Source organism: Panulirus ornatus, chromosome 13 (assembly GCF_036320965.1).
Source record: "Panulirus ornatus isolate Po-2019 chromosome 13, ASM3632096v1, whole genome shotgun sequence".
In the NCBI taxonomy this organism is placed as follows: domain Eukaryota; kingdom Metazoa; phylum Arthropoda; class Malacostraca; order Decapoda; family Palinuridae; genus Panulirus; species Panulirus ornatus.
Genome location: NC_092236.1, coordinates 61,139,015 through 61,163,596, shown reverse-complemented (window position 1 = coordinate 61,163,596; position 24,582 = coordinate 61,139,015). Strand labels below are relative to the sequence as shown.

General features: G+C 42.0%; 1 protein-coding gene across 1 annotated transcript in view; it reads left to right on the top strand.

Annotated features, from left to right (window-relative positions):
* LOC139752969 (G1/S-specific cyclin-D2-like) overlaps nucleotides 1–20,082 on the top strand; it is a 41,838-nt gene extending 21,756 nt beyond the window's left edge. The window contains exon 3 of the mRNA XM_071669121.1: nucleotides 12,874–20,082. Within this exon, the coding sequence (XP_071525222.1) occupies nucleotides 12,874–12,993 (120 nt within the window). The 3' untranslated portion in view covers nucleotides 12,994–20,082. The remainder of the gene's footprint in view (nucleotides 1–12,873) is intronic.
* The last annotated feature ends 4,500 nt before the right edge of the window (nucleotides 20,083–24,582 follow it).

Below are 24,582 nucleotides of genomic sequence, written 5' to 3'. Positions count from 1 at the left end.
TGTAGTTCCTCCTTACTGTACCACTGTAGTTCCCTCTATACTGTACCACCGTAATTCCTTCTATACTGTACCACTGTAGTTCCTTCCATACTGTACCACTGTAGTTCCTCCTTACTGTACCACTGTAGTTCTCTCTATACTGTACCACTGAAGTTCCTCCTTACTGTACCACTGTAGTTCTCTCTATACTGTACCACTGTAGTTCCTCCTTACTGTACCACTGTAGTTCTCTCTATACTGTGCCACTGTAGTTCCTCCTTACTGTACCACTTTAGTTCTCTCTATACTGTACCACTGTAATTCCTTCTATACTGTACCACCGTAGTTCCTTCCATACTGTACCACTGTAGTTCTCTCTATACTGTACCACTGTCGTTCCTCCTTACTGTACCACTGTAGTTCTCTCTATACTGTACCACTGTAGTTCCTTCTATACTGTACCACTGTAGTTCCTTCTATACTGTACCACTGTAGTTCCTTCTATACTGTACCACTGTAATTCCTCCTTACTGTACCACTGTAGTTCCCTCTATACTGTACCACTGTAGTTCCTTCTATACTGTACCACTGTAGTTCCTCCTTACTGTACCACTGTAGTTTCCTCTATACTGTACCACTGTAATTCCTTCTATACTGTACCACTGTAGTTCCTCCTTATTGTACCCCTGTAGTTCCTTCCATACTGTACCACTGTAGTTCCTCCTTACTGTACCACTGTAGTTCTCTCTATACTGTACCACTGTAGTTCCTTCTATACTGTACCACTGTAGTTCCTTCTATACTGTACCACTGTAGTTCCTCCTTACTGTACCACTGTAGTTCCCTCTATACTGTACCACTGTAATTCCTTCTATACTGTACCACTGTAGTTCCCTCTATACTGTACCACTGTAGTTCCTTCTATACTGTACCACTGTAGTTCCCTCTATACTGTACCACTGTAGTTCCCTCCATGCTGTACCACTGTAGTTCCCTCTATACTGTACCACTGTCGTTCCCTCTATACTGTACCACTGTAGTTCCCTCCATGCTGTACCACTGTAGTTCCCTCTATACTGTACCACTGTCGTTCCCTCTATGCTGTACCACTGTAGTTCCCTCCATGCTGTACCACTTTAGAACCATCCATGCTCTACCACTATAGTTCCCTCCATACTGTACCACTTAAGTTTCCTCCATACTGCACCACTATAGAACCCTCCATACTGATCACTGTAGTTCCCTCCATTGTGTACCATTATAGTTTTCTCCATACTGTACCATTGTAGTTCCGCTATACTGTAACACTGTAATTCCCTCGATACTGTACCGATTATTTTCCTGCGTCCTGTAAGAGTAATTCCCTCCATACTGTAACACCGTAGTTCCCTCTATACTATACCACTTTAGTTCCCAACATAGTCCAACACTGTAGTTCCCTCCATACTGTACCTGTATATATCCCGTTTCTCTGTAACATTAAAGTTCCCTCCATCCTGTAATACTGCAGTTTTCATGTTACTGTAACAAAGTAGTTCCTTCCATACTGTATCCCTATATGTTGTCTTGTTACAATGTCCTTCCCTCCATACAGTCTGTACCACTATAGTTTCCACCATACTGTAACAATATAGTTCCCTCCATACTGTAGTGTCCACCATACTGTAACACTGTAGTTCCCTACAGACTGTAACACTGTAATTTCTACCATACTGTAACACTGCAATTCCCACCATACTATAGTTGGCTCCATACTGTTCCATTATAGTTTCATACTGTACCACTGTACCTGTTTCCATGCTATACTAATTTATTCCCCTCCTTGATATACCGTTGTACCACTGTACTACTGTAGTTCCACCATTCTGTACCACTGTAGTTCCACCATGCTGCACCACTGTAGTTCCACCATGCTGTACCACTGTAGTTCCCACCATGCTGCACCACTGTAGTCCCACCATGCTGTACCACTGTAGTTCCACCATGCTGTACCTCTGTAGTTCCCACCATGCTGTACCACTGTATTTCTCACCATACTGAAACATTGTAGTTCTCACCATACTGTACCACTGTAGTCCCACCATGCTGTACCACTGTAGTTCCACCATGCTGTACCACTGTAGTTCCACCATGCTGTACCACTGTAGTCCCACCATGCTGTACCACTGTAGTTCCACCATGCTGTACCACTGTGGTTCTACCATGCTGCACCACTGTAGTTCCACCATGCTGTACCACTGTAGTTCCCACCATGCTGTACCACTGTAGTCTCACCATGCTGTACCACTGTAGTTCCCACCATGTTGTGCCACTGTAGTTCCTACCATACTGTAACATTGTAGTTCTCACCATACTGTACCACTGTAGTTCCCACCATGCTGTATCACTGTAGGTCCCACCATGCTGTACCACTGTATTTCCCACCATACTGTAACATCGTAGTTCCCACCATGCTGTACCACTATAATCCCACCATGCTGTACCACTGTAGTTCCACCATGCTGTACCCCTGTAGTTCCCACCATGTTGTACCACTATAGTTCCCACCATGCTGTACCACTGTAGTTTTACCATGCTGTACCACTGTAGTCCCACCATGTTGTAACATCGTAGTTCCCACCATGCTGTACCACTATAATCCCACCATGCTGTACCACTGTAGTTTCCACCATGTTGTACCACTGTAGTCCCACCATGTTGTACCACTATAGTTCCCACCATGCTGTACCACTGTAGTCCCACCATGCTGTACCACTATAGTTCCCACCATGCTGTGCCACTGTAGTTCCCACCATGCTGTACCACTGTAGTTCCCACCATGCTGTACCACTGTAGTTCCCACCATGCCGTATCTCTGTAGTTTCCACCATACTGTTACATTGTTGTTCCCACCATGCTGTACCACTGTATTTTCCACCATACTGTAACATTGCAGTTCCCACCATGCTGTAACATTGTAGTTCCCACCATGCTGTACCACTGTAGTTCCCACCATGCTGTACCACTGTAGTTTCCACCATGCCATATCTCTGTAGTTTCCACCATACTGTTACATTGTTGTTCCCACCATGCTGTACCACTGTGTTTCCCACCATAATGTAACATTGCAGTTCCCACCATGCTGTACCACTGTAGTTCCCACCATACTGTAACATTGTAGTTTCCAACATACTGTATAGATATAGTTCCCACCATGCTGTACCACTGTAGTTCCCACCATACTGTAACATTGTAGTTTCCAACATACTGTATAGATATAGTTCCCACCATGCTGTACCACTGTAGTTCCCACCATACTGTAACATTGTAGTTTCCAACATACTGTATAGATATAGTTCCCACTAGACTGTAACATTGAAGTTCCCACCATACTGTAACATTGTAGTTTCCAACATACTGTATAACTATAGTTCCCACCATACTGTAACATTGTAGTTCCCACCATGCTGTACCACTGTAGTTTCCACCATACTGTAGTTCCCACCTTACTGCTACCATTGTAGTTCCCACCTACTGTCAACATAGTAGTTCCCCAACAACTGTACCACTGTATTTCCCACTATACTGTAACATGCTGTTCCCACCATGCTGTACCACTGTATTTCCCACCATACTGTAATATTGTAGTTCTCACCATACTGTACCACTGTATTTCCCACCATACTGTAACACTGTAGTTCCCACCATGCTGTACTACTGTATTTCCCACCATACTGTACTGCTGTAGTTCCACCATGCTGTACCACTGTATTTCCCACTATACTGTAACATTGTAGTTCCCACCAAGCTGTATCACTGTAGTTCCCACCATACTATAACATTGCAGTTCCCACCATGTGTACCACTGTAGTTCCCACCATACTGTAAACATCGTTAGTTCCCACCATGCTGTACCATGTAGTTCCCACCATATTTGTAACATTTGTAGTTTCCAACATATGTATAGATATAGTTCCCACATACTGTACCATTGAGTTTCCAACATACTGTATAGATATAGTTCCACCATACCTTAAACTTGTAGTTCCCACCATACTGTAACATTGTAGTTTCCAACATACTGTATAGATATAGTTCCCACCAGACTGTAACATTGTAGTTTCCAACATACTGTATAGATATAGTTCCCACCATACTGTAACATTGTAGTTCCCACCATACTGTAACATTGTAGTTTCCAACATACTGTATAGATATAGTTCCCACCAGACTGTAACATTGTAGTTTCCAACATACTGTAACATTGTAGTTCCCACCATACTGTAACAATGTAGTTTCCAACATACTGTAACATTTTAGTTCCCACCATGCTGTATAGATATAGTTCCCACCATACTGTAACATTGTAGTTTCCAACATACTGTATAGATATAGTTCCCACCAGACTGTAACATTGTAGTTTCCAACATACTGTAACATTGTAGTTCCCACCATACTGTATAGATATAGTTCCCACCAGACTGTAACATTGTAGTTTCCAACATACTGTAACATTGTAGTTCCCACCATGCTGTATAGATATAGTTCCCACCATACTGTAACATTGTAGTTCCCACCATACTGTATAGATATAGTTCCCACCATACTGTAACATTGTAGTTCCCACCATACTGTATAGATATAGTTCCCACCATACTGTAACACTGTAGTTCCCACCATGCTGTATAGATATAGTTCCCACCATACTGTAACATTGTAGTTCCCAACATACTGTATAGATATAGTTCCCACCATACTGTAACATTGTAGTTCCCACCATACTGTATAGATATAGTTCCCACCATACTGTAACATTGTAGTTCCCACCATACTGTATAGATATAGTTCCCACCATACTGTAACATTGTAGTTCCCACCATACTGTATAGATATAGTTCCCACCATACTGTAACATTGTAGTTCCCACCATACTGTATAGATATAGTTCCCACCATACTGTAACATTGTAGTTCCCACCATACTGTAACATTGTAGTTTCCATCATACTGTATAGATATAGTTCCCGCCATGCTGTACCACTGTAGTTTCCACCATACTGTAACATTGTAGTTCCCAACATACTGTATAGATATAGTTCCCACCATACTGTAACATTGTAGTTCCCACCATACTGTATAGATATAGTTCCCACCATACTGTAACATTGTAGTTTCCACCATACTGTAACATTGTAGTTTCCATCATACTGTATAGATATAGTTCCCACCATGCTGTACCACTGTAGTTCCCACCATACTGTAACATTGTAGTTCCCAACATACTGTATAGATATAGTTCCCACCATACTGGAACATTGTAGTTCCCACCATACTGTATAGATATAGTTCCCACCATACCGTAACATTGTAGTTCCCACCATACTGTATAGATATAGTTCCCCCATACTGTAACATTGTAGTTTCCAACATACTGTAACATTGTAGTTCCCACCATACTGTATAGATATAGTTCCCACCATACTGTAACATTGTAGTTCCCACCATACTGTAACATTGTAGTTCCCACCATACTGTAACATCGTAGTTTCCAACATACTGTATAGATATAGTTCCCACCATACTGTAACATTGTAGTTCCCACCATACTGTAACATTGTAGTTCCCACCATACTGTAACATTGTAGTTTCCAACATACTGTATAGATATAGTTCCCACCATACTGTAACATTGTAGTTTCCAACATACTGTATAGATATAGTTCCCACCATACTGTAACATTGTAGTTTCCAACATACTGTAACATTGTAGTTTCCAACATACTGTATAGATATAGTTCCCACCATACTGTAACATTGTAGTTTCCAACATACTGTAACATTGTAGTTCCCACCATACTGTATAGATATAGTTCCCACCATACTGTAACATTGTAGTTCCCACCATACTGTATAGATATAGTTCCCACCATACTGTAACATTGTTGTTCCCACCATACTATAGTTCCCACCAGACTATGATATTATAGTTCCCAGCCTCAAGGTGTGATGGCCCCAGCAGTACACGGGGCCCACCCCAGCCTCTAGGTCTGGTGACCCCCAGCAGGACACAGGTAACAGGTTTCCATCACCTGGCTCCTCCATCACCAGGGTCTTACATCACCGGGGTCTTCCATCACCAGGGTCTTCCATCACCAGGGTCTTCCATCACCAGGGTCTTCCATCACCAGGGTCTACCATCACCAGTGTCTTCCATCACCTGGCTCCTCCATCACATGTGTTTTCCATCACCAAGGTCTACCATCACCAGGGTCTTCCATCACGTGGGCCCTCCATCACCTTGGTCTTCCATCACCAGGCTCCTCCATCTCTAGGGTACTCTATCACCCGGGTTCTCCATCACCTTGGTCTTCCATCACCAGGCTCCTCCATCTCTAGGGTACTCTATCACCCGGGTTCTCCATCACCTGGGTCTTCCATCACCAGGCTCCTCCATCTCTGTGGTTCTCCATCACCCGGGTTCTCCATCACCTGAGTCTTCCATCACCAGGCTCCTCCATCTCTGTGGTTCTCCATCACCCGGGTTCTCCATCACCTGGGTCTTCCATCACCAGGCTCCTCCATCTCTGTGGTTCTCCATCACCAGGCTCCTCCATCTCTGTGGTTCTCCATCACCAGGCTCCTCCATCTCTGTGGTTCTCCATCACCAGGGTCCTCCATCTCTGTGGTTCTCCATCACCAGAGTCCTCCATCTCTGTGGTTCTCCATCACCAGAGTCCTCAATTTCTAGGGTTCTCCATCACTTGAGCTGTCACAGACAATTCATTTTCTTCAAAATCATTATTCAGTTATTGCCTAATGAAGGCCACTGCTAGCATCAAGGGTCGCTCACCTTCACCTACTACTAGCATCAAGGGTCGTTCACCTTCACCTACTGCTAGCATCAAGGGTCGCTCACCTTCACCTGGTGCTAGCATCAAGGGTCGTTCACCTTCACCTACTGCTGGCATCAAGGGTCGCTCACCTTCACCTAGTGCTAGCATCAAGGGTCGTTCACCTTCACCTACTGCTGGCATCAAGGGTCGCTCATCTTCACCTACTGCTAGCTTCAAGGATCGCTCACCTTCACCTACTGCTAGCATCAAGGGTCGTTCACCTTCACCTAGTGCTAGCATCAAGGGTCGCTCACCTTCACCTAGTGCTAGCATCAAGGGTCGTTCACCTTCACCTACTGCTGGCATCAAGGGTCGCTCACCTTCACCTACTGCTAGCATCAAGGGTCGCTCACCTTCACCTAGCTGCTAGCATCAAGGGTCGTTCACCTTCACCTACTGCTGGCATCAAGGGTCGCTCACCTCACCTACTGCTAGCATCAAGGGTCGCTCACCTTCACCTACTGCTGGCATCAAGGGTCGCTCACCTTCACCTACTGCTAGCATCAAGGGTCGCTCACCTTCACCTACTGCTAGCATCAAGGGTCGTTCACCTTCACCTACTGCTGGCATCAAGGGTCGCTCACCTTCACCTACTGCTAGCATCAAGGGTCGCTCACCTTCACCTAGTGCTGGCATCAAGGGTCGTTCACCTTCACCTAATGCTGGCTCAAGGGTCGCTCACCTTCACCTAGTGCTAGCATCAAGGGTCGCTCACCTTCACCTACTGCTGGCATCAAGGGTCGCTTCACCTTCACTACTGCTGCATCAAGGTCGCTCACCTTCACCTAGCTGCTAGCATCAAGGGTCGCTCACCTTCACCTACTGCTGGCATCGAAGGGTCGCTCACCTACCGCTTCAAGGTCGCTCACCTTCACCTACTGCTGCATCAAGGGTCGCTCACCTTCACCTACTGCTAGCATCAAGGGTCGCTCACCTTCACCTACTCACCTACTGCTGAGCATCAAGGGTAGCTCACCTTCACCTACTGCTAGCATCAAGGGTCGCTCACCTTCACCTACTGCTGGCATCAAGGGTCGCTCACCTTCACCTACTGCTGGCATCAAGGGTCGCTCACCTTCACCTACTGCTGCATCAAGGGTCGCTCACCTTCACCTACTGCTGGCATCAAGGGTCGCTCACCTTCTCCTAGCTGCTAGGGGCATCAAGGGTCGCTCACCTTCACCTACTGCTGGCATCAAGGGTCGCTCACTTCACCTTCTGCTGGCATCAAGGGTCGCTCCACCTTCACCTACTGCTGGCATCAAGGGTCGCTCACCTTCACCTACTGCTGGCATCAAGGGTCGCTCACCTTCACCTACTGCTAGCATCAAGGGTCGCTCACCTTCACCTAGCTGCTGCATCAAGGGTCGCTCACCTTCACCTAATGCTGGCATCAAGGGTCGCTCACCTTCACACTAGCTGCTAGGCATCAAGGGGTCGCTCACCTCACCTACTGCTGGCATCAAGGTCGCTTCACCTTCACCTACTGCTGGCATCAAGGGTCGCTCACCTTCACCTAATGCTGGCATCAAGGGGTCGCTCACCTTCACTACTGCTGGAATCAAGGGGTCGCTCACCTTCACTTACTGCTGGCATCAAGGGTCGCTCACCTTCACCTAGTGCTAGCTCAAGGGTCGCTCAACCTTCACCTAGTGCTAGCATCAAGGGTCGCTCATCTTCACCTACTGCTGGCATCAGGGTCGCTCACCCTTCACCTACTGCTGCTCAGGGTCATCTCACCTTCACCTACTGCTGGCATCAGGGTTGCTCACCCTGACCTGCTGCTGGCATCAAGGTCGCTCATCTTCACCTACTGCTGGCATCAAGGGTCGCTCACCTTCACCTACTGCTGGCATCAAGGGTCGCTCATATTCACCTTTTGCTGGCATCAAGGGTCGCTCATCTTCACCAACTGCTGGCATCAAGGGTCGCTCACCTTCACCCACTGCTGGCATCAAGGGTTGCTCACCCTCACCTGCTGCTGGCATCAAGGGTCGCTCATCTTCACCTACTGCTGGCATCAAGGGTCGCTCACCTTCACCTACTGCTGGCATCAAGGGTCGCTCATATTCACCTTTTGCTGGCATCAAGGGTCGCTCATCTTCACCAACTGCTGGCAACAAGGGTCGCTCACCTTCACCTACTGCTGGCATCAAGGGTTGCTCACCCTCACCTGCTGCTGGCATCAAGGGTCGCTCATCTTCACCTACTGCTGGCATCAAGGGTCGCTCACCTTCACCTACTGCTGGCATCAAGGGTCGCTCATATTCACCTTTTGCTGGCATCAAGGGTCGCTCATCTTCACCAACTGCTGGCATCAAGGGTCGCTCACCTTCACCCACTGCTGGCATCAAGGGTCACTCACCTTCACCTAGTGCTGGCATCAAGGGTCGCTCACCTTCACCTAGTGCTAGCATCAAGGGTTGCTCACCTTCACCTACTGCTGGCATCAAGGGTCGTTCATCTTCACCTACTGCTGGCATCGAGGGTTGCTCACCTTCACCTAGTGCTAGCATCAAGGGTCGCTCACCTTCACCTAGTGCTAGCATCAAGGGTCGCTCACCTTCACCTACTGCTGGCATCAAGGGTCGCTCATCTTCACCTACTGCTGGCATCAAGGGTTGCTCACCTTCACCTGCTGCTGGCATCAAGGGTCGCTCATCTTCACCTACTGCTGGCATCAAGGGTTGCTCACCTTTACCTACTGCTGGCATCAAGGGTCACTCATCCTCACCTAATGCTGGCATCAAAGGTCGCTCACCTTCACCTACTGCTGGCATCAAGGGTCGCTCATCCTCACCTAATGGTAGCATCAAGGGTCGCTTCACCTTCACCTACTGCTGGCATCAAGGGTCGCTTCACCTTCACTTATTGCTAGCATCAAGCGTCGCTCACCTTCACCTACTGCTGGCATCAAGGGTCGCTCACCTTCACCCACTGCTAGCTTCAAGGGTCGCTCACCTTCACCTAGTGCTAGCATCAAGCGTCGCTCACCTTCACCTACTGCTGGCATCAAGGGTCGCTTCACCTTCACCTACTGCTAGCATCAAGGGTCGCTCACCTTCACCCACTGCTAGCTTCAAGGGTCGCTCACCTTCACCTAGTGCTAGCATCAAGGGTCGCTCACCTTCACCCACCGCTAGCCTCAAGGGTCGTTCACCTTCACCTACTGCTGGCATCAAGGGTCGCTTCACCTTCACCTACTGCTAGCATCAAGGGTTGCTCACCTTCACCCACTGCTAGCTTTAAGGGTCGCTCACCTTCACCTAGTGCTAGCATCAAGGGTCACTCACCTTCACCTACTACTGGCATCAAGGGTCGCTCATCCTCACCTAATGCTGGCATCAAGGGTCGCTCACCTTCACCTACTGCTGGCATCAAGGGTCGCTCATCCTCACCTAATGCTAGCATCAAGGGTCGCTCACCTTCACCTACTGCTGGCATCAAGGGTTGCTCACCTTCACCCACTGCTAGCTTCAAGGGTTGCTCACCTTCACCTAGTGCTAGCATCAAGGGTCGCTCACCTTCACCCATGCTAGCTTCAAGGGTCGCTCACCTTCACCTACTGCTGGCATCAAGGGTCACTTCACCTTCACCTACTGCTAGCATCAAGGGTTGCTCACCTTCACCCACTGCTAGCTTCAAGGGTCGCTCACCTTCACCTAGTGCTAGCGTCAAGGGTCACTCACCTTCACCTACTACTGGCATCAAGGGTCGCTCACCTTCACCTACTGCTGGCATCAAGGGTCATCTCACCACTCTTACTACATAAAAGCACTTCTTTACAATTCTTATTTTCTAACAAATAAGTTTCTTACTTTGATTTCATGTAATGAATCCTGGTTGTTTGTAATTGCTTTTGTAAAGAACTTTGATAGAAATTAAGGAATTGTGATCACATCGCTCCTTATTCTTCTCTCTCCCATGGTTAGCAAATTGTAGGCCTCTAGCCTTGCCCAGTAACTCAGCTATCTTACTTCACGTACCATCTTTAATGCCTTCTTCTAGACCCTGTATATTAGTCTTAGTGCTTCTTCAAGCATGATAGCCTGCCCTTTGTCTTTCTGCATGCTGGGCTGCCCAATTTCTGTCCCTGTGTTGTGGTGCTGCCCACTATATGTTTCCACCTGTTGTGGTGCTGGTGTAAGCTGTCTTATCTTTTTCTGTGATGCCCTCTGTCTGCTAGTCATGATATTTTGATGTAAAAAGTGTCTCAATCTGGAATAGTGAACATATTAATGTGTAGTGAAATTTCCCAGTGACACAACATGAATGTCCTACATGGTCTTTCTAACAGCAAGTTTTCAGTAATTCCATGATCCCCCTCTCAATGACACTTCACAGAGCCCAAGTGGCTGTTATCAAATCTCGCTCCCATTGCCTGACTGACACCTGATCTACTGTTGTAACTCAGACACCTTGATATATCATATGTGACTCTCCTTAAACCCTCTCATAGTACTGAATAGGCAGGGCAATATATGTGAGCCTTTATACCAGGGGTGCCCCTGCAAATAGCCTCCCACCAGACAATGTCTCTCCTTAATCCCCAAGGGAACCACCATAGTGAATTTAGCTGCCACATCCCCTCAGTAAAGATTTTGGCATGAGATGGCCCCAGTCTCTCAAAAATTAGCACAGAAGACTGATATACTATCACTGAAATCAAAAGATACAATGCAGGGGAAACACTTTGAAGATCCAAGGGATCAAGACTGTTCAGAACACTGCCTGCAGCTATCAAAACATTATGAGGTGTACAATGGAGAAATTTGAATAAGCCATGGAGGTGGATGTAAGAGTGGAAATGGTGATGTGAGAAGTAAGGAAGGGGAATTTCTGAATCAAAAGGAAGAAGTGAAGGGAAGATGGAAAGAGTATTTTGAAGAGTGTGGGAGAAGGGGAGGCAGCTGTTGTTACATGCATGAGTATGGAGGAGAAAAAGAAGAGGATACAAGTGCAGGTGCTTATAGTGAAAAAAAAAAAAAAAGGAGGTAAGAAAGGCAGTAATGAGTCTGAAAGTAGGAAACTCACCCACAGTGGATGGAATTACGGCTGAAAAGTTGAAATATGGAGGAGAAAATGTAATAGAGTGGATTCATCTTATATGTAATTTAGCATAGAAACAGAAGGTTGTGCCTAAGGATTGGGTGAAAGCTGTTATTTTTCCTTTGTCCAAAGGAGAAGGTGCTAAGGATGTATGTAGCAGTTATAGAGGAATAAGTCTGTTAAGTATACCAGGAAAAGTGTATGCATGAATATTGATTGACAGAGTGATGGAAGTGACTGAATGCCGAATAAGTGAAGAGCAAGGGGGTTCTGGGAAAGTTAGGTGATGTGTGTATCACATTTTTGTAATAAAGATGTCCATGGAAAAGTATTTAGCAAAAGGTAAGATGTATACAGCTTTTATGGATCTGGAGAAAGCACATGAAAGAACCAAGTGGAATGCTTCATGGGATGTGTCAAGGATATATGGTATAAGGGTAAAACTGTTGGATGGTGTAAAATTCTGTAGAGGAGCAAATGCATATGTAAGAGTGGATAAAGAGCTGAGCAAAAGTTTTGGGATACTTGTAGGTGTGAAACAGGACTGTGTGATGTCACTGTGGCTTTTTAATATATATATGGATAGAGTGATAAGAAAGTCAAAGCAAAGCTAGGGAAAAGGGATGCAGAGATGGAGTGTTGTGGTGAGATATGGTGGCTAGTGGCAAGCCTGTTTGCAGATGATACTGTCTTGTTTGCGGAGAGTGAAGAGGAGTTGCAGATGGTAGTAAGTGTGTTTTATGATGTGTGTAAGCATAGGGGATTGAAAAATAAAGTAATGGTATTGAAAGGAAACAAGAGTGAAAATATAGATTTTGTAAAACCATATAGAGTGAAAGAAGTGTACTAATGTACAGATGGCCCAGGGAATAGACACCCATTATATAAAAAAGAATGTTTATGAGCATTCTCTTATAGAATGTAAAAGTGTAACTCATACAAAGTACTGACAGCATTTTATGGGTTTTTTTCAGGATTGCCTAAAGGAGTGCCACCGGCAAATAGAGATCTGGACGCAGAACAATGGTGATAGTCCCTCTGGGTCCACTCCACCCACCCCTACAGACATGCGGGATGTTAATGTTAATGTATGACAGAAGTACCAACCAGCCAACCTCCAAGTTAACCCTCGCCACCTCCCTGCACCTCATGCTGGGGGTCACATTCCCCCACAGGGGCACCCTGGGGTCAGCCCCAACACTGCCACATCCTGCAGTCGGTGACCAGGGGTTTGTGAAGCCTTGCTGGTGCCGACACCACTGGCATGGTTGTCGCTGCTCTGCCAGTGTTGGCGTGGGGCCTGCTGCCCCCATAAGGGACGGTTGCCCCCACCTCACCTACCATGTGCACAAGCTAGTCGGGTCGCTAATTTATATTGGATATAAATTGACATTAGCTATGCTGCTGCTGTTGCTGTTTTGGGCAAACTTTGCCCAACCTGAGCGCCATCCTCCCACTGTATGTCCCGCGGACAAATGCCACCCACAACAGTCAACTTTATTAAGCTTCCCATCCCTTCATGCTACCTCTCCTCTTTGCAAGGTCTGAATGACCTGCATTAGAATTGCTGAAAATCATCAGTACTGGATACCTTTCTCTTAAATTCTTTGGATATAATGTATAGCATCCAGTGGCACTTTGCAACTACTTTGTCTTTCCTATAGCCCTAGAGTAAAAGGAAGTCTCATCAACAAATGCCAGGTGCATTAGTGCCTGCCTGCTTTCAAGATGAAGAATGTTTCTTGGTACATCCTACATGGGCTGGTATATTCATCAAGATTTGTTCGCGGGCTTTCTTTAGATGGGACCAAAAAGCCCTCTGCTGTAGGACATTTTCTGTGAGCTGGGACATCTCCTAGTAGGTGCATGTTTGCCAGCCAGACAATCCAACGGTTACCTGCCAGCACCATGGAAACTGAAGCTATAACAGACCTCAAATAGCCTTCCATGTCCTATGCATGATAGGCACCAAAACTGTGATTCATTTTATACTAATATGAACATTATAAAATGCAAAAAAATATGTAAATGAGCTGTAAGACTACTTTTTAAGATAAATTTTGATGTGATATAACATTAGAGACGACACTTATGATTAAGGTCAGATGACGAGTAGGGTAAGAGTATGAGATCTAAGAGCACAATGATTGGGCATTATTGGGTCCATTTATTGAACCATGGAAGAACACTGTTATTCTTTTACTCTTTATTCTTTCTATTTATGTTAGAAAACTAGCCATTTTGATGACTTGCATAAAGCATTAAATTTCTCTTATCTTGGTAGAAAACTATATTCATTATACTTTGATGACAGCATGATCATTGCATTCCCATAGTGTACTCATATTAAGAATTCCCCATTTGTGTTCTTCTTAATTAGTGCCAATACATTAACATGCACATTTTATGCTTATTGTTCATGCTTTACAATACTTTCTTAAATATATTATTTCTAAGCTTATGATGTCCAAGCCAAGGTATTCTGTTATTCACACTTCCATGTTTAGCTCTTTTTCTCTTTTGCCAATTCTGTTGTATACTAAATATTTTCCTGTAATATGGACATCCCATCATTACTGTGTACAAAGCATTTAGCCCTTATTCCTATTTCTCAGGCTCACTGTATGCAAAACCTGTTGTGTTATTTCCATTTCCCAGCTTACACAAGACGTGTAGCTACTGATTTCATTTTCAAGGTCACTAAACTGAAAACTTTTACATATTGTGTGTGCTTCCAAGTTTCACTAAACACAAATGTTTGCATTCACGCTACCCACTGTCAGTTTTAAAGACTTCTCTCGCTCATACTTCTCATATTTACCTTACAAATGTTTACTTGTCTCAGCCTCACTGCTTACTTTTATCATCAATTTGAGCTGATTATTAATTGTTATTGTAGTTGTTTCAACTTCACAGTTCCACTAGTCTTTCTTTATTATGGCATTAAAACTAGATTGTCTACAGCATACTGTACCCTGAGCAAACTGCACTGCAATTTTAATATGTAGGCAAGACGTGCTTAGCTCCCATTTATTTATAATGAATTATTTAAAACTTATTTAATGCATGTTTGCTTATCATGGGTTTAAGAATGTGGGCCATTTATGATGAGTTTTACACTGACTTGATAATGCATTTAAGATGTGTTTCAGCAGCAGAACATAACTTGATTTATTCTCCTCGCTTTCTGAATGATTATTGTGCACTTTGGGTATTAAAGTTTTCAAGCTTAACAGGGGCGGATAACAAGAGATTATGTTAGATGCTTTGTTTTGTAAGTAAATTATTATATTTTTTCATACATGCTCACCATTTCCCACATGAGTGAGGTAGCATCAAGAAGAAATGACAGAGCCTTAGAGGGAAAACTCACTTGGCTCATTATTCTGTTCCTGCTTTTGGAAAGTAATACAGGAAGAATTTCCAGCCACCCACTCCCACCCACTTTTAGTCGCCCTCAATGATACACAGGGAAAATGTAGGCAGTATTCTTTCTCCCCTGTCCCCAGGGGTAAATTATCATAGACTTTTATTATTTATTATTATTATTGTTATTATTATTAGTATATTATTATTATTTTTTTTTATATTATACTTTGTCGCTGTCTCCCGCGTTTGCGAGGTAGCGCAAGGAAACAGACGAAAGAAATGACCCAACCCACCCCATACACATGTATATACATACGTCCACACACGCAAATATACATACCTACACAGCTTTCCATGGTTTACCCCAGACACTTCACATGCCCTGATTCAATCCATTGACAGCACGTCAAACCCGGTATACCACATCGATCCAATTCACTCTATTCCTTGCCCTCCTTTCACCCTCCTGCATGTTCAGGCCCCGATCACACAAAATCTTTTTCACTCCATCTTTCCACCTCCAATTTGGTCTCCCACTTCTCCTCGTTCCCTCCACCTCCGACACATATATCCTCTTGGTCAATCTTTCCTCACTCATTCTCTCCATGTGCCCAAACCATTTCAAAACACCCTCTTCTGCTCTCTCAACCACGCTCTTTTTATTTCCACACATCTCTCTTACCCTTACGTTACTCAGTCGATCAAACCACCTCACACCACACATTGTCCTCAAACATCTCATTTCCAGCATATCCATCCTCCTGCGCACAACTCTATCCATAGCCCATGCCTCGCAACCATACAACATTGTTGGAACCACTATTCCTTCAAGCATACCCGTTTTTGCTTTCCGAGATAATGTTCTCGACTTCCACACATTCTTCAAGGCTCCCAGAATTTTCGCCCCCTCCCCCACCCTATGATCCACTTCCGCTTCCATGGTTCCATCTGCTGCCAGATCCACTCCCAGATATCTAAAACACTTTACTTCCTCCAGTTTTTCTCCATTCAAACTTACCTCCCAATTGACTTGACCCTCAACCCTACTGTACCTAATAACCTTGCTCTTATTCACATTTACTCTTAACTTTCTTCTTTCACACACTTCACCAAACTCAGTCACCAGCTTCTGCAGTTTCTCACATGAATCAGCCACCAGTGCTGTATCATCAGCGAACAACACCTGACTCACTTCCCAAGCTCTCTCATCCCCAACAGACTTCATACTTGCCCCTCTTTCCAAAACTCTTGCATTCACCTCCCTAACAACCCCATCCATAAACAAATTAAACAACCATGGAGACATCACACACCCTTGCCGCAAACCTACATTCACTGAGAACCAATCACTTTCCTCTCTTCCTACACGTACACATACCTTACATCCTCGATAAAAACTTTTCACTGCTTCTAACAACTTGCCTCCCACACCATATATTCTTAATACCTTCCACAGAGCATCTCTATCAACTCTATCATATGCCTTCTCCAGATCCATAAATGCTACATACAAATCCATTTGCTTTTCTAAGTATTTCTCACATACATTCTTCAAAGCAAACACCTGATCCACACATCCTCTACCACTTCTGAAACCACACTGCTCTTCCCCAATTATTATTATTATTATTATTATTATCATTATTATTATTATTATTATTATTATTTTTTTTTTTTTTTTTTTTTTTTCATACGATTCGCCATTTCCCGCATTTGCGAGGTAGCATTAAGAACAGAGGACTGGGCCTTAGAGGGAAAATCCTCACCTGGCCCCCTTCTCTGTTCCTTCTTTTGGAAAATTAAAAAAAAACGAGAGGGGAGGATTTCCAGCCACCCGCTCCCTTCCCTTTTAGTCGCCTTCTACGACACGCAGGGAATACGTGGGAAGTATATATTATTATTATTATTATTATTATTATTATTATTATTATCACTATTATTATAAATATCATTGTTATTATCACTGTCCCAGAGATGCAGCATTTTAGTCTTGAAATACTTTTTTTTTTAACTTTCATTCCGCAGTGAACCAGACCACAAAGAAACACTAAGAGATTGTAATCATATCTGCTTTGAATTATTTTCATTTGAAAATAATTCATGGTTAGATTTCTTTAGTTTTAATGTAGTTGAAGAGATGGTATCTGAGTAGACCATCTAGGGCTACCAAGCATTATTCCACCACAGTGTGTCTTGGCATATGAGGAATTATTATCCATTAATAAGGGAATGTAATCTGAATCATTATGCCTTATTTTTCCAAGTGCTTAAGTAGAACTTGACAGTATTATAACCAATGTCCATAAGATACATAGAGATAACATTCAAGTGAACTGACTTATATTTACAATGAGTTAGTTTAATGCAGTCATAATTGCAACAATAAAGTTCCTGAATATCATGCAAATAGAGCCAATTTCATGCAGTGAAATGGCCAGTGTACTGAAGTCATGATCCTTGTAAGACTCGCCATACCATAAATTTGTGATCCGCCTCTGTATGAGCATACCATATGATTTCTGCTCTTGAGAATATTTTAACTTTTATCCTCTATGAATTAGGACACTAATTTTTGTGCAGAAATGTGAATATCAATACTGCAATAATTATTCTGCCTGTAAAACACACCTTAATTGAAATATAGACTTCCCAAATAACCACATATGTTGGTTCATGTAAGTTCTTATATTAGTTTTTAGTAGTGACTGTTCATTCCTAGCGATGCCTACTTATATTCAGTAAATCTAAATGCTGTTCAGTGAGATGAGGAAGACTACTACAGTTTATCCTCAAGTTAAGAAGGAAAGCAATGCCTGTTTCTTCCCTGAGGCATAGTATTCCTCATAGGGTCTCGTGCTTCAATTATTCTACGCTTACTTTACAACAATTTGCATACTTGTCTAGTGTTGTACAGTTTTTATATATCGAGAAAAACATAGGTGTTGCTTGTAGTCACTTTTACAGTACATGAACTAATCTACTAAAACATGCATGGGTGGTAAAGTACAAGAAAATATTATTGCAAAGCTAAGTCAATGCCTTGCTGTTGTAGTTGGGATGATGATTTTTTTTTATTTGTAATTATAGTCAGTTTCTTCCCTCTTATTAGTTATTGTTGTTTTTCCTAGTGAGTTTGAATTTTTATAGATGTGAAGAAGTAGACATATGAATTTTTTATAAAACAAAATTTTGACTTTTTTAGCATACTTTTTTATGAAAACTAACATTTGTGCAACTTTACAAGGTTGGCCCAGGATAAAAGGGGAAGACAGTCTAAAATATTCATAAGAATCGGTCAAACATAATGCATCTTTAAGAACCATTCCTAAATTAGAGGCAGTCTCAACCTCAATTCCTGTTCCTCCCTTAAGTTGTCACATATAGTCCTTCCTGCACTTACCTCTGTTGAGGTACAGATGTGTTGAGCAGAAACAGATGTGTGAAGCAGTTTTTTAACTGAATAATGATTGTAAAGTTTTCTAATACACCCATGTTCCTAGAGGGTTTATCTTAGAAATGTTTACAAAGTTCAGGGGAAAACTTACTTCTTAACAATTTTACTCTTTAATAGAGTACGTTGGAAGTAAGGAAGCGATAGTGTGTTTCAAATATCTTTTCATTTGTTCCACCATCACATGCCCTAGAGTAGCATTTCTTGAGTCAGTCATAACTTTATTGTAGGTGACCAGGGCAATATATGCAGAACATACCAAGAAAATTTTCCTTATACTGAAGGTATATTGTATGTGTTTTTGTAGAATTCTGAAGTTATTTCAGACTTAACAAATTTTAATTTCATGTTTACTTTTCTGGTGCACTGTGTTAGAATATATAACCGCTGGTTATTTTCGCCAAAGCAAGGAGCTTGAAGCAAAATTTATTTCAGATTTCATAAGTCATAGTTTCATATTATTTTTCTGATGCAGTGTGTTAGAAATGACAATATCTTATGTTGATTTTGCATATGCAGGGAGATGAAATAAACTGTCCATTTCTTTTTTTTACTTAGTTTTCTCAGTATTTGAGTTAAGTTCTGCATGTACGGGTCCCTAGGAAGTTCTTCCTATATCCCAGGTATGGTCCAGTCAAACCAATCAGAATCAACCAAATAATAATAATTGCACTCTCATTACCTCATTTCACCTCTTGTCTCCTATTGCCCTAAAGCCAAGGGATCAGTCACTTAATATTGTTCCACCAGTGTCAGTATGAGTCTATTACCATATTGTACCTCATGTATGGTCGCAAAAAGCAGCATAGAATATTGAAAGAGTATGCTTCATTTCACTTGAACTGATACAGTAAAATTTCATTCATAAGTCTGCAACTTATCCCTTTTGGCTTAATTGAAGTCATATATATATATATATATATATATATATATATATATATATATATATATATATATATATATATATATATATATTTGATTTTCACCTTACTATCTGAATCCATTAGGTCCCAAAATAATAGTAAATGATTATTAGGCCCAAACTGCATAAGCTGCCAAACAGTCAAGGAAACAGAGGTAGCGTTCCTGAAACTTGATGAACTCAGATTCTAGTAGGATTTTACATTTTCTCGCATGTCTGAGTAGATGCCTCTGTATGGTTCCACAAAATGATTGCCACTAGAGCCTCAGTTCATCATGATATGTGTGGACGCAACCAGAGAGAAGACGTTCATTCAGTAATGACGGAAACTATTGTAGTCAGTGTGAACAGTGAATTTGCTGTTTCCTTTTATGTCCTTACTCAGGTTGAGAATGTAAAATCTGTAAATATTTATAAAAACAAATATATTTAGAAAAATAACTCCTATGTTACTACCCTTCTGATGTATGAAGCCAAGTAAATGAATTGATATTCTGATAGATTTATGATGCTCACCACCAGAATGAGAAGAGGGTACCAATTTAAAATGAAAACGTCTGTACAGTACAGATACATACACCATTATATAGAAAAGTCTTATGCTATACTTGTTATATAAGCTAAATATTTTTGAAGGTGGTCTGCAAATGAACTTGAATTCACTAAAGTTATGAAAATGGCTTTAATGACACATATGTTAAACCTTTAATTTAGAGTAAATTTTTTAAGCAAGAAGAATATTTATACCTTCAGAAAGCTACAGTAATTATTTTCAGTAGCTAATGTTTTAACATGATCTTGGAACAGGTTTAAATGACATTAAGAAGAGTAATGTTACATGAGTTTCAAAAAAAAAGTTTGTATTTTGCATACTATAGGTAGCAGGATGACAACTATCAGAAAGGCTTTGAAATGCAGTCAACTGTCCAAACTATGGAAAAAAGAATAAGGAAGAAATATCATCAGGTCTCAATTCTGTACGTGTATGTGTAGCAGTAGAATACTCAACAGAAGTAATGTGAGAAATCCCAAAGATTACTTCAAGACTTTGTCAAGGTGAAATTTTCTATTTCATGCATTATTATTTTTCCTTCTTAGCGGCAATTCGTTTCACTGAGAGCCAAAACATCTAGGTTCCTTTCCTCAAACATACTACCTATCTCTCCTATTAGTGAAAGAGAAGAGAGAGGCATTTGGATGTGTTTTGCAGGGAAATAGTGCAAATGACTGGGAGATGTATAAAAGAAAGAGGTAGGAGGTCGAGAGAAAGGTGCAAGAGGTGAAAAAGAGGGCAAATGAGAGTTGGGGTGAGAGAGTATCATTAAATTTTACGGGGACTAAAATGATATTTTGGAAGGAGGTAAATAAAGTGCGTAAGACGAGAGAACAAATGGGAACATCGGTGAAGGAGAGGTGATAACAAGAAGTGGTGATGTGAGAAGTAGATGGAGTGAGTATTTTGAAGGTTTGTTGAATGTGTTAGATGATAAAGTGGCAGATATAGGGTATTTTGGTCGAGGTGGTGTGCGAAGTGAGAGGGTTAGGGAGAATGATTTGGCAAACAGAGAAGAGGTAGTAAAAGCTTTGCAGAAGATGAGAGCTGGCAAGGCAGTGGGTATGGATGGTACTGCAGTGGAATTTATTAAAAAGGGGGTGACTGTGTTGCTGACCAGTTGGTAAGGATATTTAATGTATGTATGACTCATGGTGAGGTGCCTGAGGATTGGCGAATGCATGCATAGTGCCATTGTACAAAGGTGAAGGGGATAAAGGTGAGTGCTCAAATTACTGAGGTATAAGTTTGTTGAGTATTCCTGGGAAATTATAGGGAAGGGTATTGATTGAGAGGGTGAAGGCATGTACAGAGCATCAGATTGGGGAAGAGCAGTGTGGTTTCAGAAGTGGTAGAGGATGTGTGGATCAGGTGTTTGCTTTGAAGAATGTATGAGAAATACTTAAAAAAACAATTGGATTTGTATGTAGCATTTATGGATCCGGAGAAGGCATATGATAGAGTTGAAAGAGATGCTCAGTGGAAGGTATTAAGAATATATGGTGTGGGAGGCAAGTTGTTAGAAGTAGTGAAAAGTTTTTATCGAGGATGTAAGGCATGTGTATGAGTAGGAAGAGGGGAAAGTGATTGGTTCTCAGTGAATGTCGGTTTGCGGCAGGGGTGCATGATGTCTCCATGGTTGTTTAATTTGTTTATGGATGGGATTGTTAGGGGGGTGAATGCATGAGTTTTGGAAAGAGGGGCAAGTATGCAGGATGTTGTAGATGAGAGAGCTTGGAAAGTGAGTCAGTTGTTATTCGCTGATGATACAGCGCTGGTGGCTGATTCAGGTGAGAAACTGCAGAAGCTGGTGACTGAGTTTGGTAAAGTGTGTGAAAGAAGAATGCTGTGAGTGAATTTGAATAGGGTTGAGTTTTCCAAACTCACTCACTTTCACCAGTCTCTTCTCATCCATAATGTTCCTTCTTTTCCGAAAACCTTTATAGATCTTCACCTCACCACCATCACAACATAATGATCAGACATCCCACCAGCAGCCCCTCTAATTACATTCAAATCCAAAAGTCTACCTTTTGCATGCCTATCAATTGTGTAATCCAGTAATACCCACCGATCATCTTTCTTACTGATGTATGTATACTTGTGTATGTCCCTCTTTTCAAACTAGGTATTCCCAATCACCAGCCCTTTGCAGCTCACAATTCCACAAGCAGTTCACCATTTCCATTTACTCTACTGAATACCCCATACTCCCCAATTATTCCCTCAACTGCCTCATTACTCGCTTTTGCCTTTAAATCATACATCACTAATTTCTGGTCTTTTGCATCAAAACTGCTAACATTTTTCAACTACTCCCAAAACACTTGCCTCTCATGATCTTTTTTCTCATGACCACATGCATAAGCACTAATAACAACCCATCTCTGGCAATTCACTTTCATTTTCACCCACAGCAGTCTGGGTCTCACTTGTTTACACTTTATCACACACTCCCACAACACCTGCTTTAAGAGTAGCGCTACTCCTTTCTTCTTTCCTCTTGTCCTCTCACCAACCACAGACTTTCCTCCTTGGACATTTCCAAACCATTCTTCCCCTTTACACTTGATCTTTGTTTCACTCAGTGACATAACATCCATTTTTTTCATTCAAACTACCTTTCTTGTCATTTTGGTTACATCCATATCTGAACATACAAAATGGTTAAAGGCGTGCACTGGGTAGTGACCTGAAACGATGTGATATACAGAGGTCGACATGCTGTTAATGGACTAAACGAGGGTATATATAATGCAGCCAGGGGAACCATGAAAAGATCTATTGGGTCTGATTGCGGATAGGCAGTTGGGTTATGGAACAGTAAACATACCAGGTAGAAAATGGATGTGATCAAATACATCCCTTCTTCGTCCTTCCTGGCGCTACCTCGCTAACGTGTAATTAAGTGAAGAGACATACATTGTCCTTCACTTGTAATGATAATATCCAATACTCGTCTAAAAAAGAAATACGTTAATTAGCTCCGAATGAATGTCTTGCTATAGCACGTGTTGTATGGAAGAAATAAATTATCATTTTGCTAAAATGGCTTTGGATACATACATATTGGGTGTGAATGTGGTCTTAGAGTTATATTTCATATATGAAGGTGTTTAAGATTTTTCAGATAGTAGCTGTAGCATGATGATGACAGCATTTATGACCCTTACAGTTGGTTTCATATTATAAGATGCAGAAGCCTGTTATTGCACACGAAATGTGAAGACTGTTTTGCTGTAGTTACAATTACATAAATACTCACACGAGGAAGCACTAATGCTGCTCCGAGTTGCAGAAAGTTTATTTTTAGGCTTATGAAAGAATCTCATAGATAATCAAGAACTACCAAACAAGAGCTGCAAGTGACAATTTCCTGTTGTTCAAAGTGACAGTTTCCTATTGTTCAAAGTGACAGTTTCGTATTGTTCAAAGTGATAGTTTCCTATTGTTCAAAGTGAAAGTTTCCTATTGTTCAAAGTGATAGTTTCCTATTGTTCAAACTGACAGTTTCCTATTGTTCAAAGTGGTAGTTTCCTATTGTTCAAAGTGACAGTTTCCTATTGTTCAAAGTGACAGTTTCCTATTGTTCAAAGTGGCAGTTTCCTATTGTTCAAAGTGATAGTTTCCTATTGTTCAAAGTGACAGTTTCCTATTGTTCAAAGTGATAGTTTCCTATTGTTCAAAGTGACAGTTTCCTATTGTTCAAAGTGACAGTTTCCTATTGTTCAAAGTGACAGTTTCCTATTGTTCAAAGTGACAGTTTCCTGTTGTTCAAAGTGACAGTTTCCTATTGTTCAAAGTGGCAGTTTCCTATTGTTCAAAGTGACAGTTTCCTATTGTTCAAAGTAACAGTTTCCTATTGTTCAAAGTGACAGTTTCCTATTGTTCAAAGTGACAGTTTCCTATCGTTCAAAGTGACAGTTTCCTGTTGTTCAAAGTGACAGTTTCCTATTGTTCAAAGTGAGTTTCCTATTGTTCAAAGTGGCAGTTTCCTGTTGTTCAAAGTGACAGTTTCCTATTGTTCAAAGTGACAGTTTCCTATTGTTCAAAGTGGCAGTTTCCTATTGTTCAAAGTGATAGTTTCCTATCGTTCAAAGTGGCAGTTTCCTATTGTTCAAAGTGACAGTTTCCTATTGTTCAAAGTGACAGTTTCCTATTGTTCAAAGTGACAGTTTCCTGTTGTTCAAAGTGACAGTTTCCTATTGTTCAAAGTGACAGTTTCCTGTTGTTCAAAGTGACAGTTTCCTGTTGTTCAAAGTGACAGTTTCCTATTGTTCAAAGTGACAGTTTCCTATTGTTCAAAGTGACAGTTTCCTGTTGTTCAAAGTGACAGTTTCCTATTGTTCAAAGTGACAGTTTCCTATTGTTCAAAGTGACAGTTTCCT